General features: G+C 42.2%; 1 protein-coding gene across 1 annotated transcript; it reads right to left on the reverse strand.

Annotated features, from left to right (window-relative positions):
* Positions 1-12: 12 nt before the first annotated feature.
* LOC111952670 (TBC1 domain family member 15) lies at positions 13-19,547 on the reverse strand. Its single transcript, XM_023971564.3, has 17 exons — positions 19,442-19,547; positions 18,722-18,817; positions 18,554-18,628; positions 18,003-18,159; positions 17,486-17,693; positions 12,188-12,290; positions 11,831-12,034; positions 10,231-10,359; positions 9,854-9,957; positions 9,549-9,643; positions 5,678-5,794; positions 5,385-5,485; positions 5,180-5,279; positions 1,424-1,521; positions 1,108-1,224; positions 892-978; positions 13-750 (listed from the first exon to the last, which is right to left on the reverse strand). Exons 1-17 carry the CDS (start codon positions 19,463-19,465, stop codon positions 550-552), a joined length of 2,016 nt encoding a protein of 671 aa, XP_023827332.1. The 5' UTR covers positions 19,466-19,547; the 3' UTR covers positions 13-549.
* Between the last annotated feature and the right edge of the window lie 141 nt (positions 19,548-19,688).

A 19,688-nucleotide genomic window follows, 5' to 3' on the forward strand; every position in this document is an offset into this window, starting at 1 on the left:
ATACTCCAGTACTGAGTACATAATTAAAGGCTATACTTTTATTTTGATTCAGGGAGATGTTTTGAGTTTTCTTTTTCACATTTTCAATTTGAAAAGGGTATTATTGTGACAGAGCATTAAGACAAAACATTTTACAGCACTTTTGTAATTTACTACCAAATTGATATCTGGCTAGATCTTGATAAAGTAGTTGTTTGTTTTTAAAACGTAAATCAATCAACATTTAATACTTGTGTGTGTGATTCAGGAAAAAGTTATAGTTGAAATAATAACAGCATATTATTACTTTACAAATTAAACTCACCTTGCCAGTCTTTACAAAAAAAACCTTAGCAAGGAGGAATGACTTATTTAAATGAAAGACAATATGGTACAAGAAATTACAAAAATAATAATTTTAAATCCTTTTTACATTATTTTCTCTTCATATCTTTTCTTATAGGGCTTTGATAAGCTTGCTTCAGTTAACAAATTATCCAATAACGGAATCCAAAATACTCATTCTGGTATGTGGACATTGCAAAGTCTCTGTGTGAATGATATTGTTCACTATGATATGAAAGTGACTTTGCAGCCGTTTTGAGGGGGTTCTCTGTAATGTCCATTGTGACCATTAGAGAAGACCTCCTGTCTCTGTGTGGGTCTGGGGGACTGAGGAGAATCAAGAGTCCCAAACTCCCGCCCTTCTAATCTGGGAAGTTCGCTTTCTGTGTTGAATCCCAGGATCTCAATTATTGAATGAGGCAAATCCTGAAAGGAAAGAAAATAAGAATATGTAGATTATATACAACCAAGACGTAACCAATATGTAAATCTGGACCTGCATAGTTTATTTTAATTGACTCTTATGGACTTTGAATTGAAAGTACAAAATCACATCCTTGACCATACCTTACAACTTCTGATCTGCATACAAATAGCCTCTGATTTGTGGAGGATTTCTTCAATGTCCAGTTTCATTGAAAGTTCATTGATGTGCTGGATTAACATACAAAACAATGACATTTAAAACTAATTCACTTGGAAAACACTCCCAACAACCGTTCTTGAAAATGTCTGATATTTTTCAACTGACAAACCAGTCAATCTGCAAATGACTGCTGTTACCTTGAGGATCTCATTGAAGCCATAGTTTTCCTCCATGATTTTCCGTTTCTCTGAGTCTAGGATGGCACAGCACACCAGCAAATGGAAGTTTTGGCAGGGCAAGCCAGTCCACATGACCTAAGCAAAACCAGGAAGTCTTATTAACAAGACCTATCAGAATACGAAGATAAATCATGAACTCAAAAAGAAAAAGTGATAAAATCATCAACTTGAATCATTAATCAAATCTCATAGGCGAGAGACTGACATTGATTTCCCCCTAAATGATGACACTTACGCTAACAGGTCAAAGGTATATGGACAGAACAGCACTCACCTCCCACATACGAAGAACATCTGGATAACTGAGCTCCCTCTTGAAGCGGATCAGCAACCACCGGAAACAGAAATACAGGTAACCTGAATCCTGCGACTCTGGAGGAACCAAAACACACGAGGAGAAATCAGAGGAAACCAAGGATGAAAGGAATATTGTTGAACTTGAATTTACAGTGCCTTCAGACAGTATTCACACGCCTTGATCCCCCCCCCACATTTTGTTGTGTTACAGCCTGATTTTAAAAAGGATTACATTTAGATTTTTTTTGACACTGGCCTACACAATGTCAAAGTGGAATTATGTTCATCAATATTTTTACAAATTCATTAAATATGAAAAGCTGAAATGTTTTGAGTCAAGTATTCAACCCCTTTGTTATGGAAACGCCTAAATAAGTTAAGGAGTAAAAATGTGCTTAACAAGTCACATAATAAGTTGCATGGATTCACTGTACAATAATAATGTTTAACATAATTCTGAATGACTACCTCATCTCTGTACCCCACATATAAAATTATCTGTAAGGTCCCTCAGTTGAGCAGTGGATTTCAAACACAGATGCAACCACAAAGACCAGGGAGGTTTTCCAATTCCTCGCAAAGAAGGCCACCTATTGGTAGATGGGTACATTTTTAAAAGAAAATCAGACATTGAATATCCCTTTGAACGTGGTTAAGTTATTAATTACACTTTGGATGGTGTATTAATACATCCAGTCACTACAAAGATACAAGTGTCCTTCCTAACTCAGTTGCTGGTTAAGAAGGAAACCAGTCAGGGATTTCACCATGAGGCCAAAGGTGACTTTAAAATAGTTACAGAGTTTAATGGCTGTGATAGGAGAAAGCTGAGGATGGATCAACAACATTGTAGTTACTCCACAATACTAACCTAATTGACAGAGTGAAAAGGAAGCCTGTACAGAATACAAATATTCCAAAACATTCATCCTGTTCAGCGCCAATTATTATTTTTTTGATCCATCAGACACTGTTTCAGGTAGATTACAAAAATCTACCATCCAAGTTGAATTTTACCAGCCAAAATATTTTTCTCCCACTAAAATTACACCAGCAAAACACAAAAAAAACAGATCAGCATGCTTTGTATAATGTTTCTAAAACAATACATTTATTACCAGTAAGAAGTAATATGTTATATTGTTCAATTACATTTTTTTGTGACCCAAGTCACTTTTAACCAAAATATCACAGATGAGACAAATTTTCACCTGCCCCTTTAAGGGTGGGATGTTCCCGTGGTAACACAACTTTCACTCAGCTCTTCACGTGTGCATGGCACCCAGCCAGGCAGCACGAGATGGGATAGGCTACATAGGAATCGTAGTTCTTTTGACTTTGTGCAAATATTTTATCAGCTATGAAACCAAAACGGCAGAAATACTTTGAAAACATCCACAGCAGCATTTATTTTACTATAAAATGTGCTCATACTTGACTATTTCTAGTCACAAATGTGAGTGAAATGCTCACACTGTGGAGCCCTGACCACCCGCCAACGTGGCTGGTGAAATAGACATCTTACCCGTCAGTGCCAAAATCTACCCGCATTTGGCAGGTGGCAGGTGTTCATTTTAGGCCCTCATCCTGTTTGCAACAAAGTCCTAAAGTACTACTGCAAAAAATGTGGCAAAGCAATTCACCTTTGGTCCTGAATACAAAGTGTTATGTTTGAGGCAAATCCAATACAACACATTACTAAGTACCACTCTCCACATTTTCAAGCATAGTGGTGGCTACATCATGTTATGGGTATGCTTGTAATTGTTAAGGACTGGGGAGTTAAGATCTAAAAAACGTTTTAAACTGAAGGGAGCTAAGCACAGACAAAATCTGTCTGCTATCCACTAGACACTGGGAGATGAATTAAACTTTCAGCAGGACAACCTTTCACAAGGCCAAACCTACATTGGCGTTTCTTACCAAGAACACAGTGAATGTTCCTGAGTGGCCGAGTTAGTTTTGACTTAAATCTACTTGAAAATCTATGGTAAGACCTGAAAATGGTTGTCTAACAATGATCAACAACCAATTGGACAGAGCTTGATTTTTTAAAATTTTTAATAATGGGTAAATGTTGCACAATCCATGTGTGGAAAGCTCTGAGTTACTCAGCAAGCTGTAATAGCTGCCAAATGTGCTTCTACAAAGTACTGACTCAGAGGTGTGAATACTTACATAAATGAGTTCTCTGTATTTCATATTATATATATATATTATTACCCCCCTTTTTTGTGATTACGACCTTGTCTCATCTCTCCCAACGGGCTTGGGAGAGGCGAAGGTCGAGTCATGCATCCTCTGAAACATGACCCTCAAAACCATGCATCTTATCACCCGCTCGCTTACATTTACATTACATTTAAGTCATTTAGCAGACGCTCTTATCCAGAGCGACTTACAAATTGGTGCATTCACCTTATGATATCCAGTGGGAACAACCACTTTACAATTAGCATCTAACTCTTTTAAGGGGGGGGGGGGGGTTAGAAGGATTACTTTATCCTATCCTAGGTATTCCTTAAAGAGGTGGGGTTTCAGGTGTCTCCGGAAGGTGGTGATTGACTCCGCTGACCTGGCGTCGTGAGGAGAGTTTTCCACCATTGGGGTGCCAGAGCAGCGAACAGTTTTGACTGGGCTGAGCGGGAACTGTACTTCCTCAGAGGTAGGGAGGCGAGCAGGCCAGAGGTGGATGAACGCAGTGCCCTTGTTTGGGTGTAGGGCCTGATCAGAGCCTGAAGGTACGAGGGGCCGTTCCCCTCACAGCTCCGTAGGCAAGCACCATGGTCTTGTAACGGATGCGAGCTTCAACTGGAAGCCAGTGGAGAGACGGAGGAGCGGGGTGACGTGAGAGAACTTGGGAAAGTTGAACACCAGACGGGCTGCGGCGTTCTGGATGAGTTGTAGGGGTTTAATGGCACAGGCAGGGAGCCCAGCCAACAGCGAGTTGCAGTAATCCAGACGGGAGATGACAAGTGCCTGGATTAGGACCTGCGCCGCTTCCTGCGTGAACGCGGTCGACTCTCGAATGTTGTAGAGCATGAACCTACAGGAACGGGTCACCGCCTTGATGTTAGTTGAACCCAGAAGCACTTAACCCAGAAGCGCTTAACCCAGAAGCACCAATGTGTCAAAGGAAACACCGTTCAACTGATGACCAGAGTCATCCTGCTGGTGCCCGGCCCAAAGGAGCCACAAGAGCCAAGTAAAGCACCCCCAGCCAAACCCTCCCCTAACCCGCTGGGACAATTATGTGCCGCCCTATGGGACTCCCGGTCACGGCCGGTAATGACACAGCCTGGGATCGAGCCCCAGGCTGTAGTGATGCCGCAACATTGCGATGCAGTGCCTAAGACCGCTGCGCCACTCGGGAGGCCCCCTGTATTTCATTTTCAATACATTTGCAAAAATGTCTAAAAACATGTTTTCACTTTGTCATTATGGGGTATTGTGTGTGTTAACTCATCAATTTAATCCATTTTGAATTCAGGCTGTAAAAAATTGTGGGAAAAGGGGTATGAATACTTTCTGAAGGCACTGTATATGCAAGACTGCTGTACTGATTGATAATCTGTTTAACATGACATTTCATTTACTTCTCAGGATTTGCCTCAATCTTTACAGCTAAGTACGCAAATGATAATGATTTATTTTTTTATTTTTTTAAGTATGCTTTTTCGAAGCTGAACATGAAGAGGTGAATGATAGAGGGAAGGCAGGTGGTGTTACGTACCAAGGTAGTTCCAGAAGGCCAGGTCGAGCAGCCTCAACAGAGCACTGAGCTGGATCAGTTGTGTCTTCATGCCCTGCATCTGCTCCTCAAAGTTCTGGTGCTGCATACGGAGACAGACGCACAAGTCGGGTCATAAAAACAGCACACTCAGACATATCAAAGTGAACAAGTCAACACAAACACAAAACAATGCTACATTTCTTACCATATGATCCATGAAGGAGACAAAACACCAGAAGGCATCCACCTCATTCTCCATCACATAGAGGATCGGGGAGAGGAGGTCACTCATTCCCTGGACATACCCTGGAGACGAGTACAATTCCCATAACATTAATTAAAAGATGAGCATTACAAATCCCACTGATATGCAGTTATCAGCCGTGATTGCTGAATCAGCTATGTTACAGCAACAATTTATTATCTTCAATAAGAGACTTCGCCAATCAGACATAAATGATATCTCCTGTACGACTTGGCAATAATGCTATCACTTACCCAGATCAAAATCATACATGCAATACGTCATCAGGATGTCGTGGAGTAACACCAGGCCTGGGTTGTCTATGCCCTCATAGAACCTGTTGGTTCGGTCTGTTCTGTTCACATCCTTCTCTGAGAAGACAAGACATTCACAGATGATAAATAAACAACCATATTTAGCCTATTTCAGAAAGGATACACCATACTAACGGAGGCATTTCAGATGCTTCCTCAAAGCTGAATATTCTCAAATCAAACTACAGTAAAACCAATGCAGTAAGAGTTAAAACAAACAAAAGGCGATACATAAATCACCATTATTGTTAAAACAGGATTAACATGTAAATCAGGGTTCTAAATTAACTATTTTCATTGGTAGCCCAGAACTTAACTTCTCTAGGGTAGGGGGCAGCATTTGGAATTTTGGATGAAAAGCATACCCAAATTAAACTGCCTGCTACTCAGGCCCAGAAGCTAAGATATGCATATTAGTAGATTTTGATAGAAAACACTCTGAAGTTTCTAAAACTGTTTGAATCATGTCTGTGAGTATAACAGAACTTATTTGGCAGGCGAAACCCCGAGGACAAACCATTCAGTTTCTTTTTTTTGAGGTCACTCTTTTCAATGGTTTTCATTGGGAATCCAGATTTCTAATCGACTTTCTTGCAGTTCCTATCGCTTCCACTGGATGTCAACAGTCTTTAGAAATTGGTTGAGGTTTTTCCTTTGAGAAATGAAGAAGTAGCACTGTTCAGAACGAGGCTAGAGGGAAGTGTAATCTTTGTTAGAGGCGCGTTACACAGAGGCTCGCTACACATTGTTTTCCTCCGGTATTGAACACAGTATATCCCGTCTTAAATGTTATCGATTATTTACGTAAAAAATACCCTAAAGTTGTATTAGGAAGTAGTTTGAAAAGTTTTGAAATCTCACAGTATCAACTTCGCTGTGTGTTCGACAGCCTATGGCTCAAAGAAACGGTTCTCCCTTCAGACACATGAAATTGTTCAAAATGGGAGGGGGGAAAAAACAGCAAAAAAATGTATTAAATATATGTAGGAACAAGGCTTTATCGTTGTGTTTATCGTTGTGTTTGACTGGTACATACAGTACCAGTCAAAAGTTTGGACACCTACCCATTCAATGTTTTTTCTTTATTTTCACAATTTCTCTACATCGAATTGCTGCAAAGAAACCACTACTAAAGGACACCAATAATAAGAAGAGACTTGCTTGGGCCAAGAAACACGAGCAATGGATATTAGACCAGAGGAAATCTGTCCTTTGGTTTGACGAATCCAAATTTGAGATATTTGGTTCCAACCGGTGATGATCTCCGCATGCGTGGTTCCCACAGTGAAGCATGGAGGTGGTGTGATGGTGCTTTGCTGGTGACACTGATTTATTTAAAATTCAAGGCACATTTAACCAGCATGGCTACCACAGCATTCTGCAGGAATACGCCATCCCATCTGGTTTTCTGCTTAGTGGGAGTATCCTTTGTATTTCAACAGGACAATGACCCAACACACCTCCAGGCTGTGTAAGGGCTATTTGACCAAGAAGGAGAGTGCTAAATCAGATCTGGCCTCCACAATCATCCAACCCAAACCCAATTGAGATGGTTTGGAGAGCAGAGTGAAGGAAAAGCAGCCAACAGGTGCTCAGCAAATGTGGGAACTCCTTCAAGACTGTTGGAAAAGCATTCCAGGTGAAGCTGGTTGAGAGAATGCCAAGAGTGTGCAAAGCTGTCAAGGCAAAGGGTGGCAACTTTGAAGAATATATCTTGATTTGTTTAAACACTTTTTTGGTTACTACATGATTCCATATGTGTTATTTCAGTGTTGATGTCTACACTATTATTCTACAATGTAGAAAATATAAAAAATAAATAAAAACCCTTGAATGAGTTGGTGTATCGAAACCTTTGACTGGTACTGTACATTTTTGGTGATGGACAAGATCGACCAGTGGACAAGTTGGTGCCCACTTATGTAAAGTGTTGGTCCAATGTTTCATGAGCTGAAATAAAAGATCAGACATTTTCTATACCTATACCTAAAAGCGCTCTCCACCATTTTGTGAACAATTTTTTTTACATCCCTGTTAGTGAGCATTTCTCTTTTTCTAAGACAATCGATCCACCTGACAAGTGTGGCATATGAAAAAGCTGATTAAACAGCATGATCATTACACAAGTTCACCTTGTGCTGGGGACAATAAAAGGCCACAAAATGTGCAGTTGTGTTACAACACAATGCCACAGATGTCACAAGTTGAGGGAGTGTGCAATTGGCATGCTGACCTCAGGAATGTCCACCAGAGCTGTTAACAGAAATTGAATGTTAATTTCTCTACCATAAGCCGCTTTGTGTTATTTCACAGAATTTTGCAGTACGTCCAACCCAGCATCAACTGCAGACCATGTGCAACCACACCAGCACAGGACCTCCACATCCGGCTTCTTCACCTGCGGGATCGACTGAGACCAGTCACCCGGACAGCTGATGAAACTGTTGGTTTGCACAACCAAAAAAGTTATGCAAAAACTGTCAGAAAGCATCTCAGGGAAGCTCATCTGTGTGCTCATCGTCCTAACGAGGGTCTTGACCGGACTGCTGTTTGGCGTCGCAGCTGACTTCAACGGGCAAACGCTCATCTTCGATAGCCACTTGCACACTCTTCACAGATAGCCACTTGTGCTCTTCATGGATTAATCCCGGTTTCAACAGTAGCGGGCAGATGGCAGACAGCGTGTGGGCGAGCGGTTTGCTAATGTCAAACAGAGTGCCCAAAGGAGGCAGTGGGGTTTTGGTATGGGCAGGCATAAGCTACGGACAACGAACACAATTGCATTTTATCGATGGCAATTTGAATGCACAGAGATACCGCGACGAGATCCTGAGGCCCTTTGTCGTGCCATTCATCTGCCGCCATCACCTCATGTTTCAGCATGATAATGCAGAGCCCCATGTCACAAGGATCTGTACACAATTCCTGGATGCTGAAAATGTCCCAGTTCTTCCATTGCCTGCATACTCATATATATCCAGAATTTTAGCACAGCCATTGAAGAGCGCGACAACATTCCACAGGCCACAATCAATATCCTGATCAACTCTATGCTAAGGAGATTTGTCGCACGGCATGAGGCAAATGGTGGTCACACCAGATAGTGACTGGTTTTCTGATCCACGCCTCTACTTTTTTTATTTAATAAGTTATCTGTGACCAACAGATTCATATCTGTATTCCCAGTCATGTGAATTCCATAGATTAGGGCCTAATTAATTTCTCAATTGACTGATTTCCTTATATGAACGGCAACAACTTGAAATTGTTGCATGTTGCATTTAGATTTTTGTTCAGTGTAGATCTTTTTCAGAGGTCGATCGGTAGGGGTATCTCCTATAGCATCATCTTCTTCCGGTTAGTAATTTTCATCATTCGTTTCTTGTTAGAGAAAGCTTAAATTCCACTGCGTTTCATTGTTGTTGTTTAGCTTGCTAGCTAATGCCATTACTTAGCTTACAAAAAGGGGCTGTTCTGGAGGGAAAGTTTGCGTAAAAGGGATTGGTTGTGCCTGGCTTCTGATTTTTTTAGTTAGCTACGTTTAAGAATTTGTAGCTTTATGATTGGTTATGATTTGTAAACAATGTATCAGCCTGTCTTGTTTGAGCAGTGAAGAGAAGAGAATTGTGGCGAAATATGGTTATGCATCGAGTTCTTTTATTAGATAATTGTTTTGTTGTACGGTGCTACCAAAATAAAAGTACTGGTCGCACAGCAAAATGTTTAGTCAACCAAATTGGTAATGTATGTACTGTTATCTCCGTCTGGAACAGCCTGATAAGACAGCAGGGTGAATGGGATCGACATTTACCTATCAGGCTCCTGAAGTCTCTCAACCTGGAGTTCCTCCTCTCCTGCTCCTCACTCACCGACTTCCACTGGAGCTTCATCCTGAAGTACTCATCCCTTATTCACCAGGGAGAAAACAAAAAGGAGACACTTTACTCATCTTATGTTTCACTCACATAGCCTACGCTGGTTTAACAAAGGAAAATGTCAACAAAGGCTGATCATCATTGTAAGACCACGTTGGCCACTTTGATTAGTGGTGATAATTCATTTGTTATAATAAAAACAGCCGTTTCAAATATGTCTGTCTTGGTAAAGCACACATACGTTTTCCTCCTCTGTAGGCCTTTCCTCTCCTCGTAGGTGCTGTCCCAGGGGTAATACCCCAGCAGAAACTTCCAGGCCTCTTTCCTCACCGCATGGCACAAGCCCTGCAGGATCAAGACATAATTTAGAAGAATGACTTTACCCAGAATTGATAGTTACCACAAACGAATATACACAGAGGGCCAGTTTCCCAGACACAGATTATATGAAGCCTAGTCCGGGACTAAAAAAAGCATGTCAGTTCAATAGAGATTCTCTGTTGAAAGGTAATTTTAGTCCAGAACTAGGCTTAATCTCTGTCTGGGAAACCAACCCAGAGTTTCACTGGAGAAGGTGCTTTACCAGGTCCTCTTAATCTCCCCATAAATTCAACATACCCCTTTGAATATTATTTTCTTGAGGTGAGGCACATTTTTCATCCTTCCTCCCTTCTCCTGGTGCTCAGCCCAGTCCTCTGCAGACAGTGGCTGCCTCCTCATCACCTCTGGCCTTGCTCCCAGGTCGATCTGAGACAAACAAATCACTAACCAGTAAGATCATGCACTCCTCCGCACTGTACGCATGTTAAAAGACAAACTCCAGCTGAAGACAGACAGAACCGATACCACTGCCAGAGAATCCATTCATAGGCACTAGACCAGGGTTGGCCAAGCCTCCTCCTGAAGAGTTACTGGGTGTCCAGACTTGATTCAACTCTGCTCTAACTAGGTTGGACAATAGAACGAGTCAAAATTCACCCCCGGCTGAAAAAAGAACATTTGCAGAGCTGGAACACTAGCGTGATGCCATAGCAAATGAATTGAAAGGAACCGTCGCTGAGCCCTTTCTGACTGGAGTGACACCAAAACATTTCTTCCTTTTTATTTTACCACTACAATCTGTTTTTAGGACGAAACTGAAAAAGAACAACTCATGTAGGAAGTAAACATCCGCTCATCGATGACGTCAAGTGTGCTTATGTCTTTTTCCACATCTTGTTACGCCTTACTCTAAAATGTATGAGTTTTTCCCCCTCATCAATCTACACACAATACCCCATAATGACAAAGCAAAAACAGGTTGACACATTTTTGGTAATTTAATTTACATTTTTCTAATTTCATTTTGCTAAAAATTCCATTTACATAAGTATTCAGACCCTCTACTCAGTACTTTGATGAAGCACCTTTGGCAGTGATTACAACATCGAGTCTTTTTGGGTATGACGCTATAACCTTGGCACACCTGGTTTTGGAGAGTTTCTCCCATTCTCCTCTGCAGATCCTCTCATGCTCTGTCAGGTTGAATGGGGAGTGTTGCTGCACAGCTATTTTCTGGTCTCTCCAGTGATGTTTGATTGGGTTCAAGTCCAGGCTCTGGCTAGGCCACTCAAGTACATTCAGAGACTTGTGCCAAAGCCAATCCTGCTTTGTCTTGGCTGTGTGCTTAGGGTCGTTGTCCTGTTGGAAGGTAAACCTTCGACCCAGTCGGAGGTCCAGAGCAGGTTTTCATTAAGGGGCTCTGTACTTTGCTCCGTTCAGCTTTCCCTCGATTCTGACAAGTCTCCCAGTCCCTGCCGTTGGAAAATATCCTCACAGCATGATGCTGACACCACAATGCTTACCGTAGGCGAGTTGGTGCCACCATGCTAAATATAACTAATAGGAGCTGGCAGGGTGAAAAATGCCCTAAAATAAAGTACCGTTTTTTAACGACAACTTAAACTACAGCAAGCAGCTGGGACATATGGTAATATTATGAAACTGGGCTCCATGGCAGATGCAATGAACTAGTTATCAGAAAAAGGGCATTTTGTCCCAGCCTACGCTAACACACCTCACAACAGCCCAACTGTACTACATCTAGAACAAAGCCTGCACATTCAGTAGCTGTCCAAGTAGGACGGTTGGCCTGTTTCCCTTTCAGACCCCACAGCATCTTGGGGTGCCAGGGCTCATGGCCAGAGATGCTGTTATGTCATACTCTCCATCCACTCACCCTGGTGATGACCTCAAAGCCCGGCTCCTCCTGCTGGTTGATCTCCAGGCCAGGGATGACCTCTCCCAGGATGTCCAGGTCAGCCATCTCCTCCAGGGGACGCTGCTGCTGCTCCAGCTCTGGACCACGGAACGCATCGAAGATGTAGTTGGTGACCTTGGAGAAGCCCCCCAGGGTCGTCACGTACGGATCATTCTTGAGCTTCTGTAAGGGAAAACATGTTTTAGGAAGGCAAAAATAAGCTTTTCCCCCCCTGTAGATATACATGCTAGTTTCACAACCAGTCATTCTGGTTAACCAGGCTAGGTAAGTGACATATGTATGACAACTATTTGCATGACAATAGTAGCCTCTTACAGTAACAAGGCCGTAGTTGTTGTCATCCAGAAGGTTCTCGAAGGACTGAGACAGAGCTCTGTTGGGAGTGCTGACCAGCAGGCAGGTTTCATCATCCGGGGCCCTGAAAACACGAGGAAATAATGTATATCCATTCTCGACATCAACCTAAAGTTAGAGATCCGGAACCTACGAGTGAGCATGCATTTCAGACAAAGGTGTTCACATCAAGGCTGTATGAGGGGAAGAGACGCAACAAGACAATGCATAATCCTCAGAAACATTAAAGTGTGCTCTCTCCTTCATGCAAAGCAGGTAAAGCCCCCTGATAGCCTCAATATCCAATTTCATTCATTTTTTAAAAAAGTGTTAACAGTTAGTCACAAAAATACTATATTTATTGGAAGACATGGTACAGGGTGAGATATCATTCATTGCCTATTCTCTGTTCTAACCAGACGCCTGGCTGAAAATGGCCGGCCGGCACTTAAAGGTGGGTGCACTATGCAGAAATCGCTCCGCCATTTCCTGGTTGCAAAAATTTGAATAATTCGCCTGATTTCAGTTTGTGACAAAACAAAGTACAGTGTAGAGAATCATTTTACCATCTAAATCTCTGTTTAATATATTTTCCATAAGCAGAAATATTGTATTTTCAGCTGGTGTACAAAACTGAAAGTAAAAGATGCAAAAACAAAACTTAAGGATGGGAAGCGTAGAAATAGCACACACAGAGCAGAACTACCAACTTGCTTTCAATCAGGACAGACCTATAACAATAATTTGTGTGAATTTTGTTGGGTCGCCTAAAAAGTTACATAATGCAGCTTTAATTGAAAGTAGTCATTATGAAAGGCCTTGATAAGAATTTCAACAGCTATATGCGCTGACTGAAAGAGGAACACAGTGCCTCTATAGGGGGAATTATATGATGTTATATTGGGCTCAAACAGAAAGCCCGGCTCTATCATGGAGGAGAAACTGCCCACTAACCAGTCAGAAAGAAGAGGGGATAGGGAGAGGAAAACCAAGTGTTTGCTATAAATCTAATTTTATTTGTCACATGCACTGAATACAACAGTGAAACGCTTACTTACAAGCCTTTAACCAACAAAGCAGTTAAGAAAATACCAACAACAACAAAAAATATATATAAAAGTAACAAATAATTAAAAAGCAGTAAAATAACAATAGCGAGGCTATATACAGGGGGGACCGGTACAGAGTCAATGTGTGGGGGCACCGGTTAGTCGAGGATGTGGGGGGGCACTGGTTAGTAGACCTTATGCAAATCACTAGCATATTAGATAAGAAACAACATGAAAATGCCAAGTGTTTCAGGGGGTGAAAACCCCCTCTATTGAGCCAAAACATAGAATTCCTTTAACTACCCATCTTCTATCTACCAATTAATTCCAGAATGCTATACAACAAAGCATACTAAATCTACTCAAGCTTTTATAAATCTAGTCAGCTTCAGTTAACTTCACATTCCAGGTCAGACGTTATCCGTACTATGACGGTGGATATTGCTCAGACAGTATCCGCCTGCTGCTAACTCTAGCAGGCTTGTAACGGTGGGTGCATGTCACACATGGCTAGTTGAACACCAAATTATTCTGTGAGACAATGCTGAAACATAAAATTTGATTTGATGTCTCACATGCGGAGTATACAACAGGTGTAAACCTTACTGTGAAATGCTTACTTACAAGCCCTTAACCAACAATGCAGTTCAATAAATAGAGTTAAGAAAAGACTTACTAAATAAAATATCGAGGCTATATACAGGGGGTACGAGTACCGAGGAAATCAGCGGGGGTACAGGTTAGCAGAGGTCATTTGTAGATGTAGGTAGGGGCTAAAGTTAAACAGCGAGTAGCAGCAGTGTAAACACAAAGTCAATGTAAATAGTCCGGGGGGCCATTTGATTAATTGTTCAGCAGTCTCATGGCTTGGGGTAGAAGCTGTTAAGGAGCCTTTTGGACCTAGACTTGGCACTCGGGTACTGCTTGCTGTGCGGTAGCAGAGAGAAGAGTCTATGACTTGGGTGACTAGAGTATTTGACAATTTTTTGGGCCTTCCTCTGACACCGCCTGGTATAGAGTTCCAGGATGGCAGGAAGCTTGGCTCGACTGATGTACTGGGCCGTACACACTAACCTCTGTAGCGCCTTACGGTCAGATGCAGAGTAGTTGCCATACCAGGCGGTGACGCAACCGGTCAGGATGCTCTCAATGGTGCAGCTGTAGAACTTTGAGGAGCTGATCTTATGCTCTCTCTAATTCTCTCCTTTCTCTCTCTCAGAGAACCTGAGCCCTAGGACCATACGTCAGGACTACCGGGCATGATGACTCCTTGCTGTCCCCAGTCCACCTGGCCTTGCTGCTGTTCCAGTTTCAACTGTTCTGCCTGCGGTTATGGAACCCCTACCTGTCCCAGACCTGCTGCTTTCAACTCTTAATGATCGGCTATGAAAAGCCAACTGACATTTATTCCTGATTATTATTTGACCATGCTTGTCACTTATGAACATTTTGAACATCTTGGCCATGTTCTGTTATAATCTCCACCCGGCACAGCCAGAAGAGGACTGGCCACCTCTCATAGCCTGGTTCCTCTCTAGATTTCTTCCTAGGTTTTGGCCTTTCTAGGGAGTTTTTCCTAGCCACCGTGCTTCTACACCTGCATTGCTTGCTGTTTGGGGTTTTAGGCTGGGTTTCTGTACAGCACTTCGAGATATTAGCTGATGTACGAAGGGCTATATAAAATAAACTTGATTTGATCTGGGGACCCATGCCAAATCTTTTCAGTCTCCTGGGGGGGAAAATATGTTGTCGTGCCCTCTTCACGACTGTCTTGGTGTGTTTAGACCATGATAGTTTGTTGGGGATGTGGACACCAAGGAACTTGAAACTCTCGACCCGCTCCACTGCAGCCCTGTCGGTGTTAAATGGGGACCTGTTTGACCCTCCTTTTCTCCTTGCTCACATTGAGGTTGTTGTCCTGGCACCACAATGACAGGTCCTGACCTCCTCCCTATAGGCTGTCTCATCGTTGTCAGTGATCAGGCCTACCACTGTTGTCATCAGCAAACTTGATGGTGTTGGAGTCATGCTTGGCCACGCAGTCGTGGGTGAACAGCTAGTAAAGGAGGGGACTAAGCACACACCCTTGAGGGGCCCCAGTGTTGAGGATCAGCGTAGCAGATTTTTTGTTGCATACCCTTATCACCTGGGGGCAGCCTGTTAGGAAGTCTAGGATGCAGTTGCAGAGGGAGGTGTTCAGTCCCAGGGTCCTTATCTTAGTGATGAGCTTTGTGGGCACTATGGTGTTGAACACTGAGCTGTAGTCAATGAACAGGAATCTCACATAGGTGTTCCTTTTGTCCAGGTGGGAAAGGGCAGTGTGGCGTGGGCGAGTCAGTGCCACATTTCCATTTGTGACTAAATCAAAATGAGAGAAACTTATCTTGCAAAATTCAGCAGGCTATGGTGGGAAATAGGCTTTTAGAAGTGCAGTCTATTACTCATCTTTAATGCCATCTTTGGAGTGCTTATCAATGCACAATCACCTTTTCCCCCCACTCCTATCGCCCCTTCTTCTGTCTGTGGAACAGCTTGTTGCATTGTGGCCAGGTTTTTGGAACCTCTAAATCTGGCAATTTGACTGTTAAACTCACGGGTACACTAGCCATGGCTGCCAGTCTTGACTTGAATGGGAACTGCCATCTATGGATTATACATATCGATTGTTGGTTCTGTCGCAAATTTCAAAATTACACACAAACATTCACTAATAAATGATTTAAATCAGTCGTTTTCTCAAATGAAGGGGATGATAACACCCTCCCTCTCACAAAGATTGTATCTGAATTCACTGGTCCTCAACTCCTGGCTCAGAGACTTCATTCAGGATTAATGGAGTTAGCCTGCCCCAGAGCAGGTTAGTTCAGAATGATTTGTTGCCATAGAAATGTACCTAACTAAAAAAGGTGAGCCACTTGAACTCAGAGTTGACCAAAGTTACCTCGCTATCTCCTCAAACCCGGTACGTAGTATACCCCTCTGGTCTAATGGTGGGTATAGCTACAACAGGTCATTATTGTCCAGCAGCCAAAGGCACAATCGTAGTCATATCAGTAAGCCATGCTAGTTCATGCATCTTTATATCTCCCCTAACTAATATTTTCATCTCGGGCACCACTCTCGCATGAGGTGTGCTTTTGAGAATGGTGTTTTCCCGTTAAATGCATTTTGGAACATCGCGTGTACCCTACAGCCATGTGCACATTGCTAAACTTATAATATGAAGAAATAAAATCTTTATCAACATCTTAAGATATACAGTCCAATCTGTTGCATCAGCCTCCTTGCTTTTATTATTTTTTTCATGTGCAGTGATTTTATGAATTTTGGATCTGTCGTCCCAGACCTGTCTTATGCATATTTTTTTTTTATTGTCCCAGAGAGGACACCTTTAATTTTGAGCTATGGAGGGAAATATTTTATACAGACAAAAAACGTTTTGGGTTGTAATTGTAACGTTTCAATAGATTTTATAGGCTACTAAGGGTGGCCCACCTTCTGCCACGAAAGCCTTAAAGGAGCTGTGTCTTATTTTGAGAATGGCTTCTTTGCCTATTCATGCCAAAGGACAGAGTGCAGCCTACATTTTTGTCTGATTCTCTATGATAAAAAAATATAGTAATGCATTTTATTTTGTCAGGTGGTTCCTTGCATCATACAGTGATGTAAAAATGGTGTTAGACTTTTTATTTTTGGACAAGTGATTTGAGCTTTCGGACAAAAAAAAGTTAATGTCAAGCTGTGTAAACACTCATACAGTGTTTTTAATTTTGAGTCATTGTCCACTGTTGCACCATTCACTGGCCTTTGGAAGAACATACAGTAGTAATCAACAAAATAATCATCCTGTGATTCAAATGGGCTCAGAGGATCCCTCTGCTGGTGATTCACCACACAGCGCTCACTACAGTCACATTACCAGGCCTACATAAGAGGTCGTTTAGCATCCACGATTGCACTTAGAAACAAAATGTAATCATGCAATAACCATGGTATCGAATGGAATCAGAATATATTAATGTCTGATCCTGGTTCCTCTAAGTTTTTTTACTAGCCACTTTTTCCTGACCACTTCTGCTGGCTCTTGGTTTCTACTGTAAAGCACTTGACCACTGCAGATGTAAAAAGGGCTTCATAAATCAATTGGATTGATTGATCAATCGTCAAATAACAACTTTTTCCCCAGAACCAGTTGGACTAGTTTAGCAGACCAGAATGCTGAAGCACTCACTCAGTGATCAAGGCATATCTCCTCAAGCAGTCCAGGAAGTCTTCACTACCCCCTTGGTGGAAGTGGAGGACTGGCAGGGAGGTGGGGGGCTCCTTCAGTCTGAACATCAGGCGGGACGAGCCCTCCTCCTTCACTGTGATAGACCTCAGGTCCCACACACTGAAGGTGAAGGCCCACTTGCTTTTCTCATGCGTGTGGTTCAATGCACCTGGAAGAAAGCAAAGAAATTAATCCGATTTCATTCTGACCTCATCTGGTGATGACCTCAACAGACAATTCAAACTATGTTCAGTCCTTAATAAACCATAGTGGAGATTTACAAAAGGAAAGCCCAAACCTTGGCAAGAGATTCTGATATCAAACCCACTTCACACAATTTAGTAAACTTCTGTTGTAAGTGAACTTCTGTGTTAATTGAACCCATCTGAACAAAGCTCATGTTACATGTAGGAGGCATTCTTTTGGTATCACCCGGCATCGTGTGAGTTACAACGAATGCACCCAATTGTCCACCCACCCTCTCCGTTGGAGCAGGGTTTCCTCTTAGGAAAGGAGACGGCATTGATCATGTCCCACTCAGTCTCGTAGCTCTGCTGCTGCTCTACCACAGCCTGCTGAGGAGTCGACCTCTCCTCCCCGGGACACTGGGCCCACTCCATCACCGAGCTGGAATCCTGGGGGAATGGAATGGATTCACCTCGTAAATGACACGATGAATCAGGTCTTTACCCATCATCATTCAAATTCTAAAGGCTTGAAACAGATGTGTGAATGGTGTTGCTAAATATTGGAATTCTTGAATTTGCTGAATCATGAAGAATGTTTATGGAATGTTGGTTCCTGGAATAGTTATTGGAAGGCGGCTGTTTGAAGAGACTATCCCCATCAGCAATGGTTAACAATTTAGACAAATACACACAAATCTTCAGTAAAGTTCTGTCAGATAATATCCTTAGTTAAATGCATTACCGGTTTTCTTTCCAATTTACATAGCGATATAATGCACAAATTTACTGAACAATTGGTTGGCATTTTGGTGAATTAAACATTCCAAAAGAAATGTCAAACCTTGCCAGCACACAACATGTTGGATGGATCAACACTGTCCTCCAAGGGTTTGTATTCCACGATAGTTTCACCATCCTGGTAATCATTAAAAACACAATAAGCACACAATACAAGTTCCAGGAATTCACTAACTAAAACGCAATCAACAACTCAGGAATTGATATCAACCTTATCAATGAGCCGTAGGAACCCAGAAACAAGGAGATCTGCCTCTTCACCGTCTTCGTTTGAGTGTATGAAAACACCTTCATGTTCAAATAACACCTGAAGAAAAATACAATACAGCAGGAAAATCAGCTATGGTAACAATGGGTGAATTTATTTTAAATTCTACATAATAATCTTTCTCAATACACTAGCCAACAACAGTATTTAGCTGTATAGTAACGTTAAATCCAAGAGTACTTGCCAAAAAAAAAAAAGAGACCCCCAGACAACTAGCTAGGGAATCCAGAGAATTGAACTGGTCAGCTAGCGGGTGAGCAAGCGAGGTAGCAACTAGACCTGCAACGAGCTAACGTTAGATGCTAACTGAGCAGTCACTTGGCCGATGTATGGTTGTTTTTTCAAACTACAAGAGGAAACTGATAGTATCAGGTAGTTATTTACAACACACACAGGTTCATGAAATTCAACTACCGAGATCTACTTATATGCTTTCGTGGCATTGTTGTGGGCTGTAAAATAGTTAGCTGGCTACCTAGCTAGTTTAGCAAGGAAAAACAGCTGATTGACACCACCAAAGTGGGTCAGCTCAAGCGTTTGTATGAACAGAATCTCCTTCCCCACGGTTATATTCACATTCAGTGATAGATGCATCTAAATACGAAAAAAAACGGAGAATAAAGGCGCAAAGACGATATTCCAAAAGTTGTGCATTTTCAGTACCTTGGGAGGAGTATCAGCCGCCATATCGCCTGCTTGCACTCACGACGACGTTGCACAGTGCAGCTCACGTGCCTGACAGCTTCAACAACAGTGACAAGTCATCTTCCGCATTTCCGGGAAGCGCAGGCGCAGTTAGCTCAGGCGTTACCACGCAGACGTGTAACTCCTGATGGTTAATTGCAGCAACTGGAGTATGTTGTCCTGTGAAATTGGCGTTTTTTCACAAGCAGTCTTTTAATGTGCTGGG

The sequence above is a fragment of the Salvelinus sp. IW2-2015 genome, linkage group LG26, assembly GCF_002910315.2.
Source record: "Salvelinus sp. IW2-2015 linkage group LG26, ASM291031v2, whole genome shotgun sequence".
Taxonomy (NCBI): Eukaryota; Metazoa; Chordata; class Actinopteri; order Salmoniformes; family Salmonidae; genus Salvelinus; species Salvelinus sp. IW2-2015.